We start from the raw sequence: 21,238 nt of genomic DNA, 5'->3' as shown, positions 1-21,238 counted from the left end.
GACTTCGTGCAGAGAAGGGCGAACCCCTTGCACTAGCGGGTCTGGCTGAGGCCTGAACGACAACAGGGCAACCACCATGCCCACGTTGGGAGCTATGGGTTGGAGCCCCAGGACCCCCACTGCCCCAGTTGGCTCCCTCCATGCTGCGAGAGTCGGCATTGCTCCTGCAGGGAGCAGCTATTTATGCTGCTCCCTCCAGGTGGATGCAATTTGTTGATCTGTTTTCCTGCCCGCATCAGGGGGGTAGGAAAACAGATCTCAAATCTGCTCCTAGTAGGTGGGAGCATTTTTAAAGCTCCCACTCACTAGAAGCAGACTTTGTGTTTGCTACTGTTTGGTGGAATATTTAAAAGATTTAAAAATTGTCCCTCCAGGTGGAAGCAAACATAAGTTTCCTTGTTAATGATGATATGGGTCGGGAAAGTGTGTGTCCCGAAACTGGGCTCCCTGGTACACAGCAAGTGAGCTGACCCTGGGAGATGGGGTGCCTGGGGCCATTGAAGGCATAGGGAGGGGGACATGCAGCCCCCCTCTTTTTGAAAAAAGAATAGCCCTGGGGATGGGGTCCCCACAGCCTTTTAAAAATTTGGAACCCTTTACATTGGGCCCCGGAGATGGGGTCCCCAGAGGCAGCATACGGTCTGGGAGGGTAGCCGGGTACTCCCTCCCCATATTTATTAAATTAGGACCCGGGGATGGGTTCTCGGAGCCAAATACGACTCGGGGAGGGAACCTGCACCTACTGACAGTGAAAACTCTGGAGTTATAGTTAGGATTTCCAGGTACAGGAATTCCTTTGAATTTTAGTGCTAATAACTTTACCCCCTTTTTGGCTAATCTATGTGAAACTTTCCGGACCTATAGATTTTTCTACATTGGCGGAGGATGGAAAGTTTTGCAGTGATTGGTCAAGGGGGTGCAAAGATAAAAGGGGGCGGGGGGTCACAAAAAACACATTTTTCACCAATGCATTTTCCATAGACTTTTGTATAACAAGTAGAACCCAAACACCTGAACGGATTTTCATTAAATTTGGCAGGATTACACATTATTGTGTGCAGATGATCCTTGTGGGTTCTGCAGGTGTGTAGGGCTAGTATTTTTTCAGTTATAATGCATTTTAACTAAGTGATATCTATTGTCACAGTGCTTTTGTGAAATTTTGCGATATTTCGCAAAAGTACCACAGCACATAGCGATGACAAGTTTGATAATGGCTGCCTTTCCAAAAGTTAAAAGCATCCCTGTTGCATTTAGGTACACTATGGCTATGTTCTGTTTTATGCCTTAGGATATAGGTATTAGGCTTAATATTTTTCGCTTACCTTTATTAAAGTGATAATACTTACAAGAAAATATTTTAACGTTCTGTATGTTTTATTTTTTTTAGTGTATGGGGTACCTTGGTAGTTCCCTGGAAGTGCTGCAGTATTTTTAAAAAATAATTATGTTAAAAAAACAAAAAATAAAAAGTACTACATTTTATTTTTTACAAATATAGTGTACTACAGTGTATTTTCAATTTTTCAGATTTTTTTAATCTTAAAAAAAAAGTCTACAAAAGACCACAGTAATTCTTACAGATTATTGCAATACTTAAAAACAAAATGTGCTATTGGATGCATGCACCGCCCTGCGGGCCTCTATTGTTATTTCTCATTACTATGCTTTTCTGGGACTCACCATGGTTTTGTTCAATAAAAAGAATTTTTTTTTTAAAAGTGCAGTTATCCCAAAATTGCTGTAAAAATATATCATTATTTTAAAAAGCATCTCTAACTACAACCACTTCAATTAAATGGTAATAGATAGGGAACAGCAATAAAACTACTTATCTTTATGAATGCCATAACCCATAACCCAGAAAAATGCAGAACCCAGCCAAACTGCTGAAAACAACATAGCTGCCTTTTACATTTGGTAAACACAGCCATTAATGAATCACATACTGCCTCCTAGCCCTCACGTACAGTAAACACTACTTACATTATTCACACATACGACCAAAAATTAACATTTGCACCTCATTATGTATATTCCTGCCACATTACATCTACAATTCTTCACCCTGTTTCACGCTGTGTTTTCAATTACCATACTCCACTCCACTATGTGCCACCCCACTGTACGTTGTTACACTCTATGCCACTCCACTCTACGTCACTCCACTATAGGCCACTCCACTCTACGCTAATCTACTTTATGCCACTTCAGTCTACCCCATACCACTCTACTCCACTTCACTGTACACTATTACACTCTATGCCACTTCATTCTATGACACTCCAATGTGCGCCCCTCCACTCCACTCTACACCACTGTATGCTATTCCACTGTATTCACCTCCACTGTTTCCCACTTCAGCGTACACCACAGCACTGTACGGTATACCACTGTAACTGTACATCATTCCACTGTATGCCACTCCACTGTACACCACTTCACTATACGCCACTCTTCTCTATGAAAATCCACTGTAGGCTATTACACTGTACACCATTCTTTGCTATGCCATTCCACACTACATCACTCCACTATGTTCCACTACACTGTACGACTCTCCACTCTATGCCACGATTCTCTATGCTATTCCACTAACTGGCACTCTATTTTACGTCACTATACTGCTTGCCAGTACATTCAATGTTCTTCCACTCTACACCACTGCATTGTCGCCACTCCAGTGTATGCCAACCAACTTTACACCACTCCCCTCTATACCACTACATTCTACGCTATTTCACTGTACGCCACTCTACTTTACAATGCTCCACTCTACTGCTCCACAGTCTGCTGTGACACTGTACACCACTCCAATCTACTCCACTACACTTTACCCCACTCCACTCTACAATACTCTAATCTATGCAACTCCACTCTACACCACTCTAATCTATGTTATTCCACTATAAGCCACTACACAGTTCCGCATTACACTCTATACCATCAACTAGACAGTACTCCACTGTATGCCACACCACTCTACACTATTCAACTCTAGGTCAATTGACTCTGCACCACTCCACTGTATCCCACTCCAGTGTGCGCTATTTCACTCTACTACACTCAACTCCCTGTTGCTGCTTTGTATGCTATTCCACTGTACGCCATTCCACTGTATGCTTCTCTAGTCTATACCACTCCACTATACACCACTACACTATACACCAAAACACTCTACACTATTCCAAGTTATGCAACTCCACTGTATGCCACTCCACTCTATGCTATTCCACTGTATGACACTCTACTGTATGCCACTCCGCTCTACTCTGCGCTATATTACTCCACTCCCCGCTATTCCACTCTTGCCACTCCATGCCACCCCACTGTACACCACTCCACTGCATGCTAGTTCACTGTACTCCACTCCAGTGTTGGCTATTTCACTGTACACCACTCCACTGGATGCCACTCTACTCTACGCCACTCCCCTCTACGCTATTTCACTGTATGGGATTACACTGTACCTCATTCCACTGTATGCCACTCCACTCTATGCCACTGTACTCTACACTACACCACTTTAGGCTAGTACACTCTACCTACTCTACTGTATGTCACTCCACTCTTCACCACTCCACCATACGCTATTCCACTGTATGGAACTACACTCTATGCAACGCGACTCTAAGCTATTTGACTCTATGCCACTCCACTCTACACGACTTAACTGTACTCCACTCAACTTTACTCTGTTCCACTGTATGATACTTGACTGTATGCTATTTCAGTTCATGCTGATCTACTGTACACTATTCCAATGTAAGTCACTGCATTCTACGCCACTCCACTGTATGCTGTTCCACTTTACCCCACTCTACTTTACCCCACTTGTTAGATTTGGGGGTCTCTGGTTGGCACAGGTAGGTACTTGTGACAAACAGGGACCCTCTCCTCTAGTCAGGGAAAGGGGATTACACACCTAAAATAACCCCTGCTCACCCTCTAGGTTGCGTGGCGCGAGCAGTCAAGGCTTATTTCAGAGGCGTTGTAAGTTCAGCAGTTGTGACCACATACAGTAACCCAGTGACAACACTATAAATGGACACCACACAGGTTTTCTATAAAAAAATAAGTAGACTTTATATAGAGTTACCACAAGACCATAAACAACAAAAATACACACTATGATTACTTTAAGATCGTAGATTTAAGCTTAGTTCAGTTCAGTTCTTAGATGCAACATTCTGCGTCAATGTACCTTAAGTTGCGTTGCGCTTCCACAACAAGCAATGTCGCAGCGATGGGTAATGCGGCAAAGTCAGGTGCAAAGAAATAAAGACGTGAAGATCTTCCAGATGCGGCACACTTCTCGGGGATGCGGGAAACTCTCGGTTCGATGAGTGAACTGCAGCGGCGAAACCCTTATGATGCGACGGCAACAGCTCCAGCGGCGACGCTCTTCTCCACGATGCGTGAAGCTTCCGCTCGATGCGACAACTACAGCGGTGACATCCAAGATGCAACGGCAGTAGCTCCGACGGCGGCGCGATTCTCGGGGATGCGAGGTGCTCTTGGCCATGCGGTGCAATGCGATAGTTCCAGCGGCAACACCCTCCTTCTTCCGGAGTTGCGACGGCAGGCACAGCGACGGCGACACGCTCCGACCTCCTTACGAGATTCTTCTGCTGATGCGGTGCAGTGTGACAACAACAGCGGCGACACCCTCCTTCTTCGGAGAGGGGCCTTTGCCTTGTCCAAACCAGTTCTGAAGCACTCTGTTTACCAGACTTCTCCTTTCCTTTCACAGTGCAGGGCATGCACATCAGACGCCCCACAGGAGGTGGAGCCAGCATTGTGGAAGGCAAGTACAGTCCTGGAGTACTCCGTTTACAGGACTCCTTCTCTTCTTTCAGTGTGCAGGGCAGAGACATCAGCCGCTCCCCAGGGGGTGGAGCCAGCATTGTGAAAGGCAGGCACAGCCCTATTCAGAGTTCAGGTGCACTCCTCCCTCCCATCAAGATGCAGATCTCTCTATTCACCACTGGGTGACTCAGCCTGTCTCCTGGAATTCCTCAGCCCCGTCACTCACAGAAACCAGACATAGGAATACACAACCTAGCAGAGGCAGGTTTGAATGGTTAGACAAGCAAATACCTACTTTCTAAAAGTGGTATTTGCAAACCCAGAATATTAAAATAAACTTCACTAAAAGATGTATTTTATTATTCTGAGTTCAGGCATTCTAAACTCGAATTTCTACCATGTTCTCTGAGCCTGTTAGGATTATAAAGTGTAACAATTCTAACAGCCCATTCTGGCCTATGGAGAACAGGTAGCCTTGCAATAGTGAAAAACGAAAATGGCTGTAATTCACTATTAGGACATGCCACACACATCAGGGCTTGTCCTACCTTATATGTACAATGCACCCTGCCCTTGGGTCTACCATAGGGGTAACTGAGATGAAGAAAAGGGAAGGTTTAGGGACTGGCAAGTGGGTGCACTTGCCCAGTCAGCATGACAGTACCAGACTGCACTCAGGCTCTGCAATGGCAGACTTTAGACACATTTTACAAGGCTGCTTCTGTGGGTGGCACAACCAGTGCTGCAGGCCCACCAGCAGAATTTGGATTACACACCCTGGCACACTCAGCTCACTAGACTAGGGTCTGACAAGTAAACCAAATAGCCAAACATGGAACCATTGATTAGTACATCAATTTACAATAGGGAGCACTTGCACTGTGGCATTGGATAGCAGTGGTACAGTGCCCAAAGCATACAACACCAGCAAAAAACACATGAGGCAACGGAAAAAATGGAAGGGAGACCCACGCCAATGGTGCCAGGTCTAACACCACTGTATACCCCTCCAATGTATACCCCTCCACTCTACACCACTCCCCTGTATGCCACTCCATTGTACATTATTTTACTGCGCACTACTCCACTCTATGACAATGCACTGTACAACACACAATTGTATTCTATTCCACTTTATGGTCCTCCACTCTATGTCACTCTACTCTACACCACTTCACTATACCCCACTCCACTATACGCTATTCCACCGTACTCAACTACTCTCTATGACACTCAACTCTAAGCTATTTGACTGTATGCCACTCTACTACACCATACTTCACTGTACTCTACTCAACTTTACGCTGTTCCACTTCATGCTACTTTACTGTATGCTATTTCGGTTTAAGCTACTCTACTGCATACTATTCCACAATAATTCACTACATTCTATGCCACTCCACTGTATGCTATTCCACTTTACCCAACTCTAACCTACCCCACTCTTTACACCTCCACTCTAAACTACCACTCTACACCACTCCCCTGTATGAAACTCCACTGTACGTTATTCTACTGCACTCCACTGTACAACATTCAATTGTATGCTATTCCACTATATGCTACTCCACTGTATGCCACTCCAGTCCATACTAGCACATTATACGCTATTTCTCTGTACGCAACTACAGTCTTCGACACTCAACTCTATGCTATTCTAGTCTATGCAACTCCACTCTATCCTACTTCACTGTATGCCACTCCACTGTACCTCAATTCACTCTAGGCTGTTCACTCTACACCACTCCACTCTACGCCACCCCACTCTACACCACTCCTGTCTAAGCTATTTCAGTTTATGCTATTCTACTGTATGCTATTCCTCTATCTGCCACTCCACTTTGCACACCACTTCCCTGTATGCCACCCCACTGTTGGCCATTCCACTGTTGGCCACTCCACTGTATACCACTCCACGATACTCCCCTGTAGACCACTCCACTGTACGCTATCCCACTGTTGGCCACTCCACTATACTCCACTCCAATCTATGCCACTCCACTCTACAACACTCTACGTTATGTCACTTCAGTCTATGCCATTGAAGTCAATGTCACTCCACTGCATGCCACTCACTCTCTGACACTGTACTTTACACTTTTCCACTGCACATAACTCCTCTGTACCCCACTCCAATCTATGTTATTCCACTGTAAGCCACTCCACTGTACGCTATTGCACGGAACGCCACTCAACTGTACACTACTCATTTGTATGCCACTCCACTCTACCCAGATCCAAGCCACACCACTCCACTGAGCTCCACTCAACTACACTATACTACATTCAGCAGTCTACGCTCCTATACTGTACCTGACTATACTACACTGCATAATACTACACTGCATAACAATATACTCCTGTCAATGCCAATGTTCAGCACTCTACTCTATAGCACTTAAAGACACTCAACGATAATCTATGCAACTCCATCTATGCCGCTCCACCCTAGTTTATATTAACCCTGGGCGTAGTGGGTGTAGTGGGGCTCCGCGGAGCTACACGGAATGGGTGAGAAGCTACGCCCACTCCCGCACTCCGCGTAGCCCCACTACGCACCTCCCTCCCGCCCTCCCCTAGATACATTATTGAGGCAACTACCGTGAATAAAACAATTTTAAAGCACTTACCTTGTCCGGGGCTCGTCCGGGGCTCCCTCTTTGAATAGCGTCCTTTCCTGGATACCAATGCGCATGCGCGGGCGGCCGCGCATGCGCATTTCTCCCGAGAAATGCGCATGCGCGGGCGATGTATCTAGGGGAGGGCGGGAGGGAGGCGGGTGGCAGCCGACTCGGCTACGCACACGGCTACGCTGTCTACGCAAAATGCGTAGAAGGCAACACTACGCCTACTCCGTGGGCGTAGCCGATTCGGACGCCCAGGGTTAGTTTATATACTCTACACTGAGACACCTCTCCACTATACTCCACTACTGTTCTACTACTCCACTAATGCACTCTACGCCACTCCATTGTATAATACAACACTTTAATGCACTCTGTGACACTTAACGCTACTCCACTGTATTACACTTTCTGACACTCTACAACAAACACAGTCCACTCCACTGTACCACACACCACTCCACTCTATATCACTTTACTCAACTCTATCCTACGCCACCCCAGTAGACTCCACTCCACTCCACTCGACTCCACTCGACTCCACTGCACAACACTGTACAACACTCCAGTCTACACCACCCCCCACTCTACCCCGCACTACTACACTCTATGCAACCCCACTCTACAAGATTGTTCTACACTCTACAAACTTCTACTCCACTCTGTGCCCCTACACCCCAGTGTACAACACCCTACTCCACTCTTCGATGCGATCCAAAATTCTGACACATGACTCTACTGTACAAGATACAACTCCAATGTGTACTGCTTTACTAAACTCTACACTACCCCTGTACACCCTAGTGCACTCAATGCCACTGTACTATACAAGACACCATTACATTATATAAAAATGTACTCTATTGCATGCTATGCCACTCAAACAAACTTAATCTATACAAAAATTTACATTTCTAAACGTATGCTTTTGATTTATAATTTACGCAACATTTTCAAATTATTACTCGCCACACCTCCATACACAGTGTAATTCTACTCTTTAGCCATACTACATTAACTGTAACTTGCGCCTTTTCCATGTTCTACGTATACCCTTTTACATTATATCACTTATGCCATCTAAAATAATAGCTTTTACAAGAATAGTTATATATCGCATATCATATCTGTTATGAGAACACATTGCATGGTACAATGGCGAGTTATAGTTAATGTAGTGTGGCTACCAAGTTGGTGCAAAAAACAAGGGTAGGCTCAACTGTAATTCATGGAGCACTATAGATATATATAGCAGCTTGGGTCTTGTTTAAGAGAATAAGAATATCTTGAACTTCTCAGGTATCCTTTTATTGGCAGTTGCTCAGGTATGATTAAAAGTCAAATATGCGATAATAAACAGGGGACCAGGATGAGACCTGATGATGAAGCATGACAATAATAGAGTGGGGAGGGTCTAACAAATGAAACATCTCTGTTTCCAGTACAGAGGACTTTACAGTGGAATGTCTGTTCCTATCATAAATATCCATTGGGTAGGGATAACCATTAGTGTGTGTTGTTGATGCAAAGGGGAAAACGCATCCTTCCCCCGATACATTCTCTCCCCTCTTCCCAGTGGGCCAGCTGGCTGTCTTCTCATTTGGTTATTTGTTATTAGCCACAACCATAACCATTCATTAGCATCAACTAATGACATATACAGAAAGACTGACTCTCTTGACTTCACCCTTGCCTGCTTGGTTCCAAAATCCCTCAGAGTGGGCAACCCTGAGTGGTAACCATCAGGGTGGTTTGTAAGACACAAGAAAACATTACAGGACCTGTAGAGACAGACTACTAGCCATAAACCACACATCTGCCTCTTATATCTTCTCATCCATCACAAGCGCTGTGTCCCACAGCATGATAACCGCACCTTGGTGGTCACCTTGAACAATATGGAAACACTTCCCAAATAGGATCAAAACAAGGAAATCGCCATTCTAGACATACCCCTACACCGCATAGCATGCTATCTGTGTGAGTAAGCACTTCAGCACCGCAATTGGCGGTAGTAAGCGCTATATAAGTGTTACATTGCAATCCACCTGATAGAGCGTGGTGATGCTTTGTAAAAATATAATCCACTTCTAAGTGGTGCACTCTTAGCCCTGTGTAGCAGCTGGAACAATCTTGCTTCGTCACAGGGCACCTTTTCTTGCTACCTAATTTTTCTTTTTTTTACCTTTCTTGATTTGGGTTGTGGGGAGTATGAAATGAAAGTTTCAGGACGGTTTCTAGGAGCACGATTAATGACGTCAGTGGCGTCGGCTGAACATGGATTGCAAAAAGGAGCCACTAACGAGATAAGTAAATAACATTCAGTATGTACACACACTCCCATATGTTCACCAAGAAAAACTTCAATGTATATGTTTAATTTGGTATACACCCATTACAACGCATTTTTTACAACGCACCACCATTACAACGGAACTTTTACAACGCAAATACTATTACAACGCATTTATTTACAACGCATGTTTTTACAACGCAGGTACTTTTACAACGCATACCATTACAACGTAAGTATTGGTAAGTATATAATTATATTTAAAATATTATATGTTAGGTTTTTTTTAAAGGGGTATTTTTAGGGTTCAGGGTCAGTTTTGGGTTTTTGGGTAAAGGGGTATTTTTAGGGTTCAGGGTCAGTTTTGGGTTTTTGGGTAAAGGGGTATTTTTAGGGTTCAGGGTCAGTTTTGGGTTTTTGGGTAAAAGGGTATTTTTAGGGTTCAGGGTCAGTTTTGGGTTTTTGGGTAAAGGGGTATTTTTAGGGTTCAGGGTCAGTTTTGGGTTTTTGGGTAAAGGGGTATTTTTAGGGTTCAGGGTCAGTTTTCAGTTTTTGGGTAAAGGGGTATTTTTAGGGTTTAGGGTCAGTTTTCAGTTTTTGGGTAAAGGGGTATTTTTAGGGTTCAGGGTCAGTTTTCAGTTTTTGGGTAAAGGGGTATTTTTAGGGTTTAGGGTCAGTTTTCAGTTTTTGGGTAAAGGGGTATTTTTAGGGTTCAGGGTCAGTTTTCAGTTTTTGGGTAAAGGGGTATTTTTAGGGTTCAGGGTCAGTTTTCAGTTTTTGGGTAAAGGGGTATTTTTAGGGTTTAGGGTCAGTTTTCAGTTTTTGGGTAAAGGGGTATTTTTTGGGTTCAGGGTCAGTTTTGGGTTTTTGGGTAAAGGGGTATTTTTAGGGTTTAGGGTCCGTTTTCAGTTTTTGGGTAAAGGGGTATTTTTTGGGTTCAGGGTCAGTTTTGGGTTTTTGGGTAAAAAGGTATTTTTAGGGTTCAGGGTCAGTTTTGGGTTTTTGGGTAAAGGGGTATTTTTAGGGTTCAGGGTCAGTTTTGGGTTTTTGGGTAAAGGGGTACAGGGTAAAAATAAAATAAAATTAAATTTAAATTAAATTAATTAAATGAAATTAAATTAAATTAAATTAAATTAAATACAATTACATTAAATTATATTAATTTTAAATAATATACAATTAAAAAAATTATATATACTTACCAATACTTACGTTGTAACGGTATGCGTTGTAAAGGTACCTGCGTTGTAAAAAAATGCGTTGTAAATACATGCGTTGTAATAGTATTTGCGTTGTAAAAGTCCCGTTGTAACGGTATGCGTTGTAAAAGTATGCGTTTTAACGTCATACATCCGTTTAATTTTGCTCATTCAGATGGAAGTTATACAACAATGACAACGTAAAAGCAGGGCATGGAGAATGGAAAGCAAAGAGATAGACTTCTTAAAGATTAAATACCTGCAATCTTTAGATCCGCTTCCATTGGTGAGCTTAATATATCCTTCGGGGCAGTTGACTCTTTCATTAAAAATACAAGATTTGCATTCAGTTCTAATCGTTATGTGTGTCTTCACATCACACCTGTTTTTAACCTGAAAAGAAAAATTAGTTTACGATTTCGATTTCTTTTTTGAATTGATTGCGTAAAAGTTTGTTTTATAAAATATGCCCATGCAATTTTATTCCAGTTATTTTAAACACGCGCACGCACGCACACACCAAACGACCCACTCTCTCTCCACCCGCCTGCCCAAATCGATCACATTTATTGAATCTCAGTCTCAGAGCACAGCTTAAACACTTACAGCCCCTTTCTACCTCATGGTTCAAAGACACACTTTGCGCGGTTCTGCGTTTACAAGATCTTCAGGCCTCTTCCAACTCTAGGAGTCGTTGTTTGCCTAAACTTTTTTGCTCTGTCTAAGTTGGTTGCCAACCTTTAAGGTTGAATAGGAGAGCTTCTCAGAAGCTAACCACAAATGTGGAAGCAGGGATTGTTCAGTCATAACAAAGACACAAGAGGGAGGCACTGCGCTGGCACAGTCTTCTGCGAGTGCGCCCAGAGAATGCCAAAATGCCTAAGTGTAAGAAGAAGGAAGCCAAATTCCTAGATTCACGCATGTATCAATGAGCTGGGGCCATTGATTCAAAGAATGTCTTTTGTTATGAGATTTGGCGAGTCACGTCATCTCGTCATGTCCTGATTGGCTGAACAACAGCGCTTTATTTATATGTAAGTATAGTCCCATCAGGGCCACAGCACCCCCCCCCCCCAAACATACCCAACATCCCGCAAATAACACACAGACACCAGTGTTAGATTGGGAATGATGGTCCCTGCTGGTAACAATCCTGCTACCATCTTTGTAATGGTTGAAGACCAGAAATTGTCATTACTAGAATACGATGCTGAAGTTATTTCATTGTTAAAAACCATGTGCCCTGGCCATGGTGTGACTAATTCAGGCAAACTGCCTAATTCACAAAAGTAGTGTACGTCAGCTGAGTAATGGGACATTTACAAAACATGGGACATTACGACCAAAGACGGAAAATGCAATGTGAAAGGGTCATTGAACTAAAGTGTGAGAAATCGCATCAATTTTGCTTTATGACTGCTTTTTTTTTCAAGAGTCAGTCTTGTGATGTTGCAGGACAACTAAGATTTTCCTCTATGAATGATCATTTTTCACCTGTGTCTAGTCAGCAGCTTGCAGAGCCCTTGTTCAAAGCATCAGCAATCGACAGACCGGAAGTCAGGACTGGAGGGCTGAAGACGGATCTTGGGTTCGCTCAAAGGATATCCTGCTTAACCCTTAATGCAGTGGGGGTCAAGCTACGGGCATGGACCCCGAAGAATGTAAACCGGGAGAGTTTGAAATGACCGTTTTTGGTGGTGGTCAGTTCAACATAACAGTAGGATCACCGAACATTGACATTACATTTAAAAATGAAATGGCAATCTGTAGCAATGTATCCGTCACTAAGCAACATCATTTTTTGCATAAACTTCAGCAGACATGGATCATGCAGTTGAACTTACCCCAGAGTGCACTTGACAGCATAGGAGTTTCAAATGGAAAATACATTTAGGGGTAGTAAACCTCCTTACTCCTTGAGTAAAGTGTTTTTGTAATTCAGCACCGCTTAGTATTTTTATTAATGTAGTATGGTAATAAGAACATTTTTGGCATGTGTAATCAATGCATAAAAGATGCCGAGTTCTTAGGCTCAGTGTCACAATAATGATGACTCCCCAAGACTTCAACGGGGTGCACTGTAATCATTCTGACTTCTTCTGGGCACTGCTTGTCAAAATAGCCCGACATTGGGCACAGGTGTAAACTAAGAAACCCATTTCACCTCAGCATTGTCCCGGATGCAGTTCTTTGTATGCCATCCATTTCTGCTGATTCAATGGAAAGACAGCACTGACATGCGCTATGTCCTGCCCACAGCGTACTGTACTGTGGCAGGAAGTGAAGGGTGACTTTGGATCCCTGTAGTGAAAAGTGAATCAGAATTTATTTGTGAATAGAAATTAAAGTGGGGCCTTTGAGAAGCTACCTTGAAGGCTGTTCAGAAGGGGGAACTAGATTTACTTCTCCTGATGTCAAACTTTGAGCTTTATTCATTCTTGCATTTAAAAATGGTTGGATGACTCCCTCTTTGCTTTACTTGGCCATGTTAGCTCATTTTCTTTTATGTATTAAAACAAAAATCTCACATTTGTTTGTGGGAAACCTTTGCTTTGGTATAGTACGCCATTCATGAGATGAATTAGTTTCTTGGAGCAGAGGGTTGGCTGCTAGAATCGAGTTTGTGAGTTGCACTTGCAATGACATAATGAAAAAGTGATCTAGGCTGGGCCAGGTCCTTGCTGTGTGTGTTCAAATTCAATAACCTGTGTGCATTGATTCAGACCGTGCATTTCACTGCCACCTCATATGAGTGGAAGCTCAGTGTTCCTTCAGGTGCATTCAACTGAGGACAGAAGCCCAATGCTCTTGTTGGTGCGTTGATGGCTGGGGTGATAATTTCTGCTCTGGGTGGAAGCCCATTGCTCTTGCTTGGTGTTTTGATTGCTGAGGTGATAATTTCTGCTCTGGGTACAAGCCCATTGCTCTTGCTTAGTGCGTTGATGGCTGGAGTGATGATTTCTGCTCTGGGTGGAAGCCCATTGCTCTTGCTTGGTGCGTTCATGGCTGGGGTGATGATTTCTGCTCTGGGTGGAAGCCCATTGCTCTTGCTTGGTGCGTTCATGGCTGGGGTGATGATTTCTGCTCTGGGTGGAAGCCCATTGCTCTTGCTTGGTGTGTTGATTGCTCGTCTGATGATTTCTGTTCTGGGTGGAAGCCCAATACTCTTGCTTGGTGCATTGATGGCTGGTGTGATGATTTCTGCTCTGGATACAAGCCTATTGCTCTTGCTTGGTGCGTTCATGGCTGGGGTGATGATTTCTGCTTTCGGTGGAAGCCCAGTGCTCTAGCGTAGTGCGTTGATGGCTGGGGTGATGATTTCTGCTCTGGGGGAAGCCCAGTGCTCTTGCTCGGTGCATTGATGGCTGGTGTAATGATTTCTGCTCTTGGTGGAAGCCCATTACTCTTGCTTGGTGCGTTGATGGCTGGGGTGATGATTTCTGCCCTTGGTGGAAGCCCATTGCTCTTGCTTGGTTCATTTATGGCTTGGGTGATTATTTCTGCTCTGGGTGATAGCCCAATGCTCTTACTTGATGTGTTGATGGCTGGGCTGATGATTACTGCTCTGGGTGGATGCTCAATACTCTTGCTTGGTGTGTTGATGGCTTGGGTGATTATTTCTGCTCGGGGTGGAAGCCCAATGCTCTTGCTTGGTGTGTTGATGGCTGTGGTGATGATTTCTGCGCTGGGTGTAAGCCCATTGCTCTTGCTTGGTGCATTGATGGCTTGGGTGATTATTTCTGCTCTGGGTGGAAGCCCATTATTCTTGCTTGGTGCGTTGATGGCTGGGGTGATGATTTCTGCTCTGGATGGAAGACCAATACTCTTGCTTAGTGTGTTGATCGCATGGGTGATGTTTTCTGCTCTGGGTGGAAGCCCAATACTCTTTCTTGGTGCGTTGATGGCTGGGGTGATGATTTCTGCTCTGGGTGGAAGCCCATTGCTCTTGCTTGTTGTATTGTGGGCTGGGCTGATGACTTCTGCTCTGGGTGGAAGCCCAATGCTCTTGCTCGCTGCGTTGATGGCTGGGGTGATGATTACTGCCTGCGTGCAAGCCCCGAGCTCCTGTTAGGCACATTGATGGCTGATGTGCCATGCATTTCGTTCTGGGTTGAAACCCATCATTCCTTCAAGGCACACTGAAGGGCAGGTTATGATGCATGCAGGGCACTTTGAATGGAAGCCCAATGCTTCTCCTACATGATTGATGGCAGGTGTGCTTTGCATTCTGCTTTGGGTGGAAGCCCAGAGCTTCTGTTAGATGCATTGATGGCTGGTGTGCCAGTTTGGGTGGAAGAGATTTGCCTACCCCTCATATATTTTGAGTTTTGCAATTACTGAGGCAACAATGATAAACACGTTTCTTCTGTTTATCATGAACATTTATTTGTCATTTCATTCATAATTTTTCGTTTTTTGAACATGTATGCATGTGGAAAAAGAAATAGTTGCACTTTCAACTTCTGCTCACATATCACAAGTAATACATTTCATAAAAAACAAGTGATTTTGTACAGTAAAAAATTAAACAATATGTGATTTATGTACAGTGACAAAAAAGTGATGATGTTTGTCAAAACAAATATGCAAGATTATGATTTCAATCATGCATATAACGCTTTTATACAATTTAGTACATTGTGAACAATAAAGTTTTTTTTAAAACACAAAATGAAAGACCAGCTTGTCTATTTAAAACAGACATAAATCAGTGCGCCTCGTTTTATTACTAGGCTTGTGCCGACGCGTTTCGAGTCCGGACAATCAATCGCCAAACTCTCATCAGGGCTTTAATGTTCTGATCTACAAAATGAAATGTTTTGACAACATTAGAACGGAACCCATCTCTCTTTGTGATTACTGCACTGTCTACCGTGATGTCAAAAGGGATACCTGAATGAGTGGTTTCGTCTTTCAATATAAATTAGGAGCGTTGTGGCCATCCAACAAGCACCTGCATCACTATATACACAAATCCCCCAAGAGGAGGCACTTGAGGTTATGGTACTTTACCTTGACCAACGAGAACGCCCTCATCGTGTTCCGACTAAATTCATTATTCAGCTGGCGGAGGTGACCCTTAAAAACAACTACTTTAAATTTGAAGACAACTTTTATGTTCAAATCAAGGGCACAGCTATGGGTTGTCCTTATGCGCCGGAGATGGCGGTGCTCTATATGGCACAATATGAGAAAAGATTTATCCAACACAATAATCCCTACAAGACACAAATCCTACATTGGTTGAGGTACATTGATGACATCTGGCTCCTGTGGCAGGGGAGCCAGATGGAACTCAATCAATTCTATGACTGGCTCAACACCAGACATAGGGACATAAAATTTTGCATCCAGTCCAGCAAAATTAAAATGACCTTCTTAGATGTGGAAGTCTGCTCACAGGATGAGAAACTAAAAACATCATTGTTTAGAAAGGACACGGATAAAAACACCACTTTACACTACAGGAGCTCACACCCAAAGAGTCTAAAAGAGAATCTTCCTTATGGGCAGTTACTCCGCATTCGGAGAAATTGCACGGAGATTTCTGACTTTGAAAACGGCCTCGGTTTTCTGTGAAGCAATGAGTAAAAGGGGTTATCCGAAGAAATTGCTAAACCACTCTAAAAAACGAGCCAGGTTTACGCCTAGAGAAACATTGTTGCAAGTGAAAGAAAAATCAGAACTTGAAAAATTGGTATGTGTAACTACTTTTGGCCCCCAAACAAATCAATTCAAAAAGATCGTGCTGAGAAACTGGCACCTATTGGAGAATCTTGAGGTCCCCCTACAAAAACCAATATTTGCAATGAAGAAAAACACAAGCATTGGACAGCAAATAGGGAGAGCCGATGTCTCGATTCCCAAACAAAAAAGTGATTTGATTTCCCAATGGAATTTAAAACCCATACAAGGCCATCGCAAATGTGGGAATTGCGTGGCTTGTAGCCATACTATTGAAGGTACAGAATTTGCCCATAATGGAATAAGGTGGAAACATGAGCAATTTACTAATTGCAGAACCAAAAATGTTGTCTATGCCATCCGCTGCCCCTGCAGTCGAATATACATTGGCAAAACAAATCAGCAAGTGAATGCAAGGATCACGCAGCACAGATCACGCATAAAAAATAAGGTGTCAACTGCCCCCATGGTGGAACACTTTATGGAGGAAAAACATGGTGAAAACGAATTTCAGTGGACTGTGCTGTCAGTCATAAATGCTCCCAGTTCCACTGATATTGAAACTACATTATTGCGTAGGGAGGCCTATTTAATAATGAAATTCGATAGTGTACTGAGTGGATTGAACAGCATGAGCGAAGTAAATAGATTTTGAATGCTTATACTCAAAGGAAATGCATCAGTGGCACAACAGAGGGACTACATATCCCACAATGCTTAGGGAAGACACCAGGTCACATGATTGATCACATGACAGTATAGAAACAACACTTTGAGCAAACACTTGGTGAAGGAGTAATGGCGTTTTGGCAGGAGAGACTGATTACCAGGAAAACGAGCGCTTAACTGCGGTGAGTTTCTCTAGCATAATACACGCAAATAAGACACCGTCAGGAGAACAGATTACTCAAAATTTTATGTTACTTTATTGCAGACAGCAATTGAAGTATAATCCATCTGGTCAACCGGGTGTGGTCAAGTGATCCCCAGCAATGTTATGACTTAATAACAACTCATCCAGGTACCATTGCGCCTTACTCTACCCTTGTGGTTCACTTATAACAATGACTATGGAATGGACATGTAACCAAAAACCAAAACGTTTTTGATTTTCAGAAACACGCAACAAAGTCCCTAAATTTTTTGATCCACTTCGTGAGTAAATCAAGGTCTAGGAGCACCCTCTGTCGGTATGTACTCTTTCCCTGTATGCATCATAAGCATTAACTCACAGCAATCAATCAAAACACTGAGAGTGTTTTAAATATGTTCCCCTGCAGGTGCTTGTTGGATGGCCACAACGCTCCTAAATTATATTGAAAGACGAAACCACTCATTCGGGTATCCCTTTTGACATCACGGTAGACAGTGCAGTAATCACAAAGAGAGATGGGTTCCGTTCTAATGTTGTCAAAACATTTCATTTTGTAGATCAGAACATTAAAGCCCTGATGAGAGTTTGGCGATTGATTGTCTGGACTCGAAACGCGTCGGCACAAGCCTAGTAATAAAATGAGGCGCACTGATTTATGTCTGTTTTAAATAGACAAGCTGGTCTTTCATTTTGTGTTTTAAAAAAAACTTTATTGTTCACAATGTACTAAATTGTATAAAAGCGTTATATGCATGATTGAAATCATCATCTTGCATATTTGTTTTGACAAACATCACTTTTTTGTCACTGTACATAAATCACATATTGTTTAATTTTTTACTGTACAAAATCACTTGTTTTTTATGAAATTTATTACTTGTGATATGTGAGCAGAAGTTGAAAGTGCAACTATTTCTTTTTCCACATGCATACATGTTCAAAAAACGAAAAATTATGAATGAAATGACAAATAAATGTTCATGATAAACAGAAGAAACGTGTTTATCATTGTTGCCTCAGTAATTGCAAAACTCAAAATATATGAGGGGTAGGCAAATCTCTTTGTTGCAACTTCAATTGGCCCAGCCGACCCTTCTGTCCCATGGGCTCAACTCCCCCCTTTTTTTCTTAGTTTGGGTGGAAGGGCATGTGTCCTGATGATAGATTTACAGCGTGTTCCACTTAGGGTGGAAGGCGGTGCTCCTCTTAGGTGCACTGGTGGTTGGCATGCCATGGATTCTGCTTTCATTTGAAGCCCGGAGTTCTCTAAAGTGCACTGGTGATGGGTGAGAAGCATACTCTTCTGTGGGTGATCGTCCATCCTCTGCTAGGACAGTGGGATGACCACATTAGTGACAAGGGGCAAGCTGGGGCACTCCAGCAGAGGATGGGCCAAATTCCATCAAGCCGAGCAACTCGAGAAAGGGAAGGCTGTTTTCAGATCTGTGAAGTAATTTCAATCTCAGCTTCCTTAATGGTCGAACCACTTCACACAGCCCGGCTATGCTCACACACAGGAGCAACAAGAATTCCGGTTTGATTGACTCCATCTTGTTCAGAATCGAGCTGTTGCACCCGGTTGTGGATATGAGGGAAGTGCAGCACCTATATCGACCATGACCCCCTATGTTTTTAGATGTAAAAGACTGCAAGAGATCCCTCTGCTTCAAGGTTTGTCTCTGCTGTCAATCCTGCTGGTGATAGGAGAAGAAGGAAAGGAAATTTGGACACGTTTCTAAAGGACGAGAACGTGCTTGTGGATTTTATAGAAGACAACCTGTTTGCCATCTGTCCTTCTTTGATAGAAGATGCTAACATCATCCTAGGCAGCTACCCTACTGTCTCTAAGAAACTCCCTTTGTTTGGGTCAGCCTCCTGCAGAAGTAAGACGTCTGACAACAGGCAGTACGGCTGCTGATTCCATGCGTCCTAGCAGAAAGATGAAGCTGGCGCTCTCCAAGGCCAACCCTGTGTGGCATGCATCGCCGGTAAGTGAGGACCATGTTAAAAACCGTTTGAGAAAGTGCAAAGGTCTAAGGAACAAGAAGCAATCATAGCAGCAGGCGGTATACCAGGAATTTAGGAAGGCAGAGCAGAACAAGCAAAGGCTTCTGGGACCAAATAGCAAGAGTTTTTTTTTTAACTTACATCTCTCTAACCTCTGCTTATTGCGCCGTGCACCGATTACATATAGCAAATACATGATTCAGATTTAATTGCACACAGAATTGTATTTTGACGTGATCTGATGTAAACAGGCTGTAGAATAGCAATAGTGGTATCACAAGTCACTGAAGAAACCACTACGTTGGGCTAAATATGAGCACATAAGAACTTTAAACAATAACTAAATGATTCAGCTTCACTTGGAGTCTTAGAAAGGGCTCTAGACAGAGGAAGCTTGTGATTTGCAAATGGTATTGTATTGCATTTATATAGTGCTTACTGTTCCCTCCGAGCTGCTGAAGCCCGAGCTGTTGAAGCCCTTTACTCCGGTCAGCACGCCAGGGACATATTAAGGGTTTTGGGGGCCCTGGGCCAAACATATTTTGGGGGCCTCTGTTCGGAACAGCTTTGAATTTATGATCCAATTTCAGCATTTTCCTGCCCTCTCTGGCCAATTTACTGATAGTACGCATGCATACTTGTCCAATTCTAAATGTGTTTACATATGATATTCAGAAATATTGATGTTTAACACAGCAGCTCACTAATATTAATGCAAATAATCTTTGCTACACTCTTCCATTTCGCATTTGTGACTTCCTGTTTTGATCTAAAAGATACATTGTTAATGGGTGTTGCATGAAACACAAACACAACATTTCTCTGCAAACTCTAGTAGACTCTCACACATAACCCACATTATAAGTAAAAGAAAGGACAAGGGTATTTAAAACAAATCGGTCTAAGAATTATTCAAGGTCATCAGGGCAAGACCCTCTGCAGAACAGAAGTGGCTCTATCAGGGGGCCCCTGAAAGGCTGGTGTCCTGGGACAGAGCCCAATGTCCCCATGCCTGAAAACGTCATTCCAGCACGCTGCTATAACCCACGATTCCTCTTGGTTAGTCCAGTATTATTGGTTCCTGTGAACAGTGGCACTATTCGAAAACCACGGCCTCTGTTTACATACTCTGACATTTTACTGTTATTACTGAGTCTCTGATTTAAAACACAAAGACGCACTCATGCACACTCGAACTGCCGAAACTCCAGTAGATGGCGCCATATTTCGTGCAGGTTAGCCCAAAGGTACCAACGTTATTACAACAGTCACAAAAAAAAAAACTTCAGAGGAAAGTGAAACTACAGAGTAACTCATCCCGACGCCACAATATACATATATAGCCGAAAAGCATCAGATTATAAAACACAATATTCTTACCTCTGTTTTTGGTGTTGGCCGACAGAAGCTGATCATTGCAACCAGGACGAGCACGAGGCTCCAGGCGCGTGCCTTCCCCTCCATCCTCAGGGCAGGACCCCTTGTCTTCCTTTCACAAGCTCGCGCCTTGTGTCCTGCTGCTGCTGTTGCCTCGCGCTCCCCTTATCACCTCGCTGCACTCTGCTGTCATCGAGGACTTTAAATGCCCCCACCCTCCCCCCGCCCTTTCCTGTAAAACCTACTCCACTCAATCTGTTAAACCTCACAATATATGATCAAACATGTCGAGGAGTGCACATTTTTACAAGGCTTAAAACCCCTTACTCTCGGACTGGCCGGATATCCTGACAGCGCTGCGCCGCATAGA

The 21,238-nt window shown here is 43.4% G+C and overlaps 1 protein-coding gene across 1 annotated transcript in view; it reads right to left on the bottom strand.

Annotated features, from left to right (window-relative positions):
• Positions 1 to 21,030, bottom strand: part of STAB2 (stabilin 2) — a 944,658-nt gene extending 923,628 nt beyond the window's left edge. Inside the window, exons 1-2 of the mRNA XM_078674824.1 lie at positions 20,872 to 21,030; positions 11,185 to 11,318 (exon numbers count right to left, since the gene is read on the bottom strand). Coding sequence (XP_078530950.1) covers positions 11,185 to 11,318; positions 20,872 to 20,955 — 218 coding nt within the window. The 5' untranslated portion in view covers positions 20,956 to 21,030. The remainder of the gene's footprint in view (positions 1 to 11,184; positions 11,319 to 20,871) is intronic.
• Between the last annotated feature and the right edge of the window lie 208 nt (positions 21,031 to 21,238).

The sequence above is a fragment of the Lissotriton helveticus genome, chromosome 1_1, assembly GCF_964261635.1.
Source record: "Lissotriton helveticus chromosome 1_1, aLisHel1.1, whole genome shotgun sequence".
In the NCBI taxonomy this organism is placed as follows: domain Eukaryota; kingdom Metazoa; phylum Chordata; class Amphibia; order Caudata; family Salamandridae; genus Lissotriton; species Lissotriton helveticus.
This window is presented reverse-complemented; position numbering and strand designations above follow the sequence as displayed.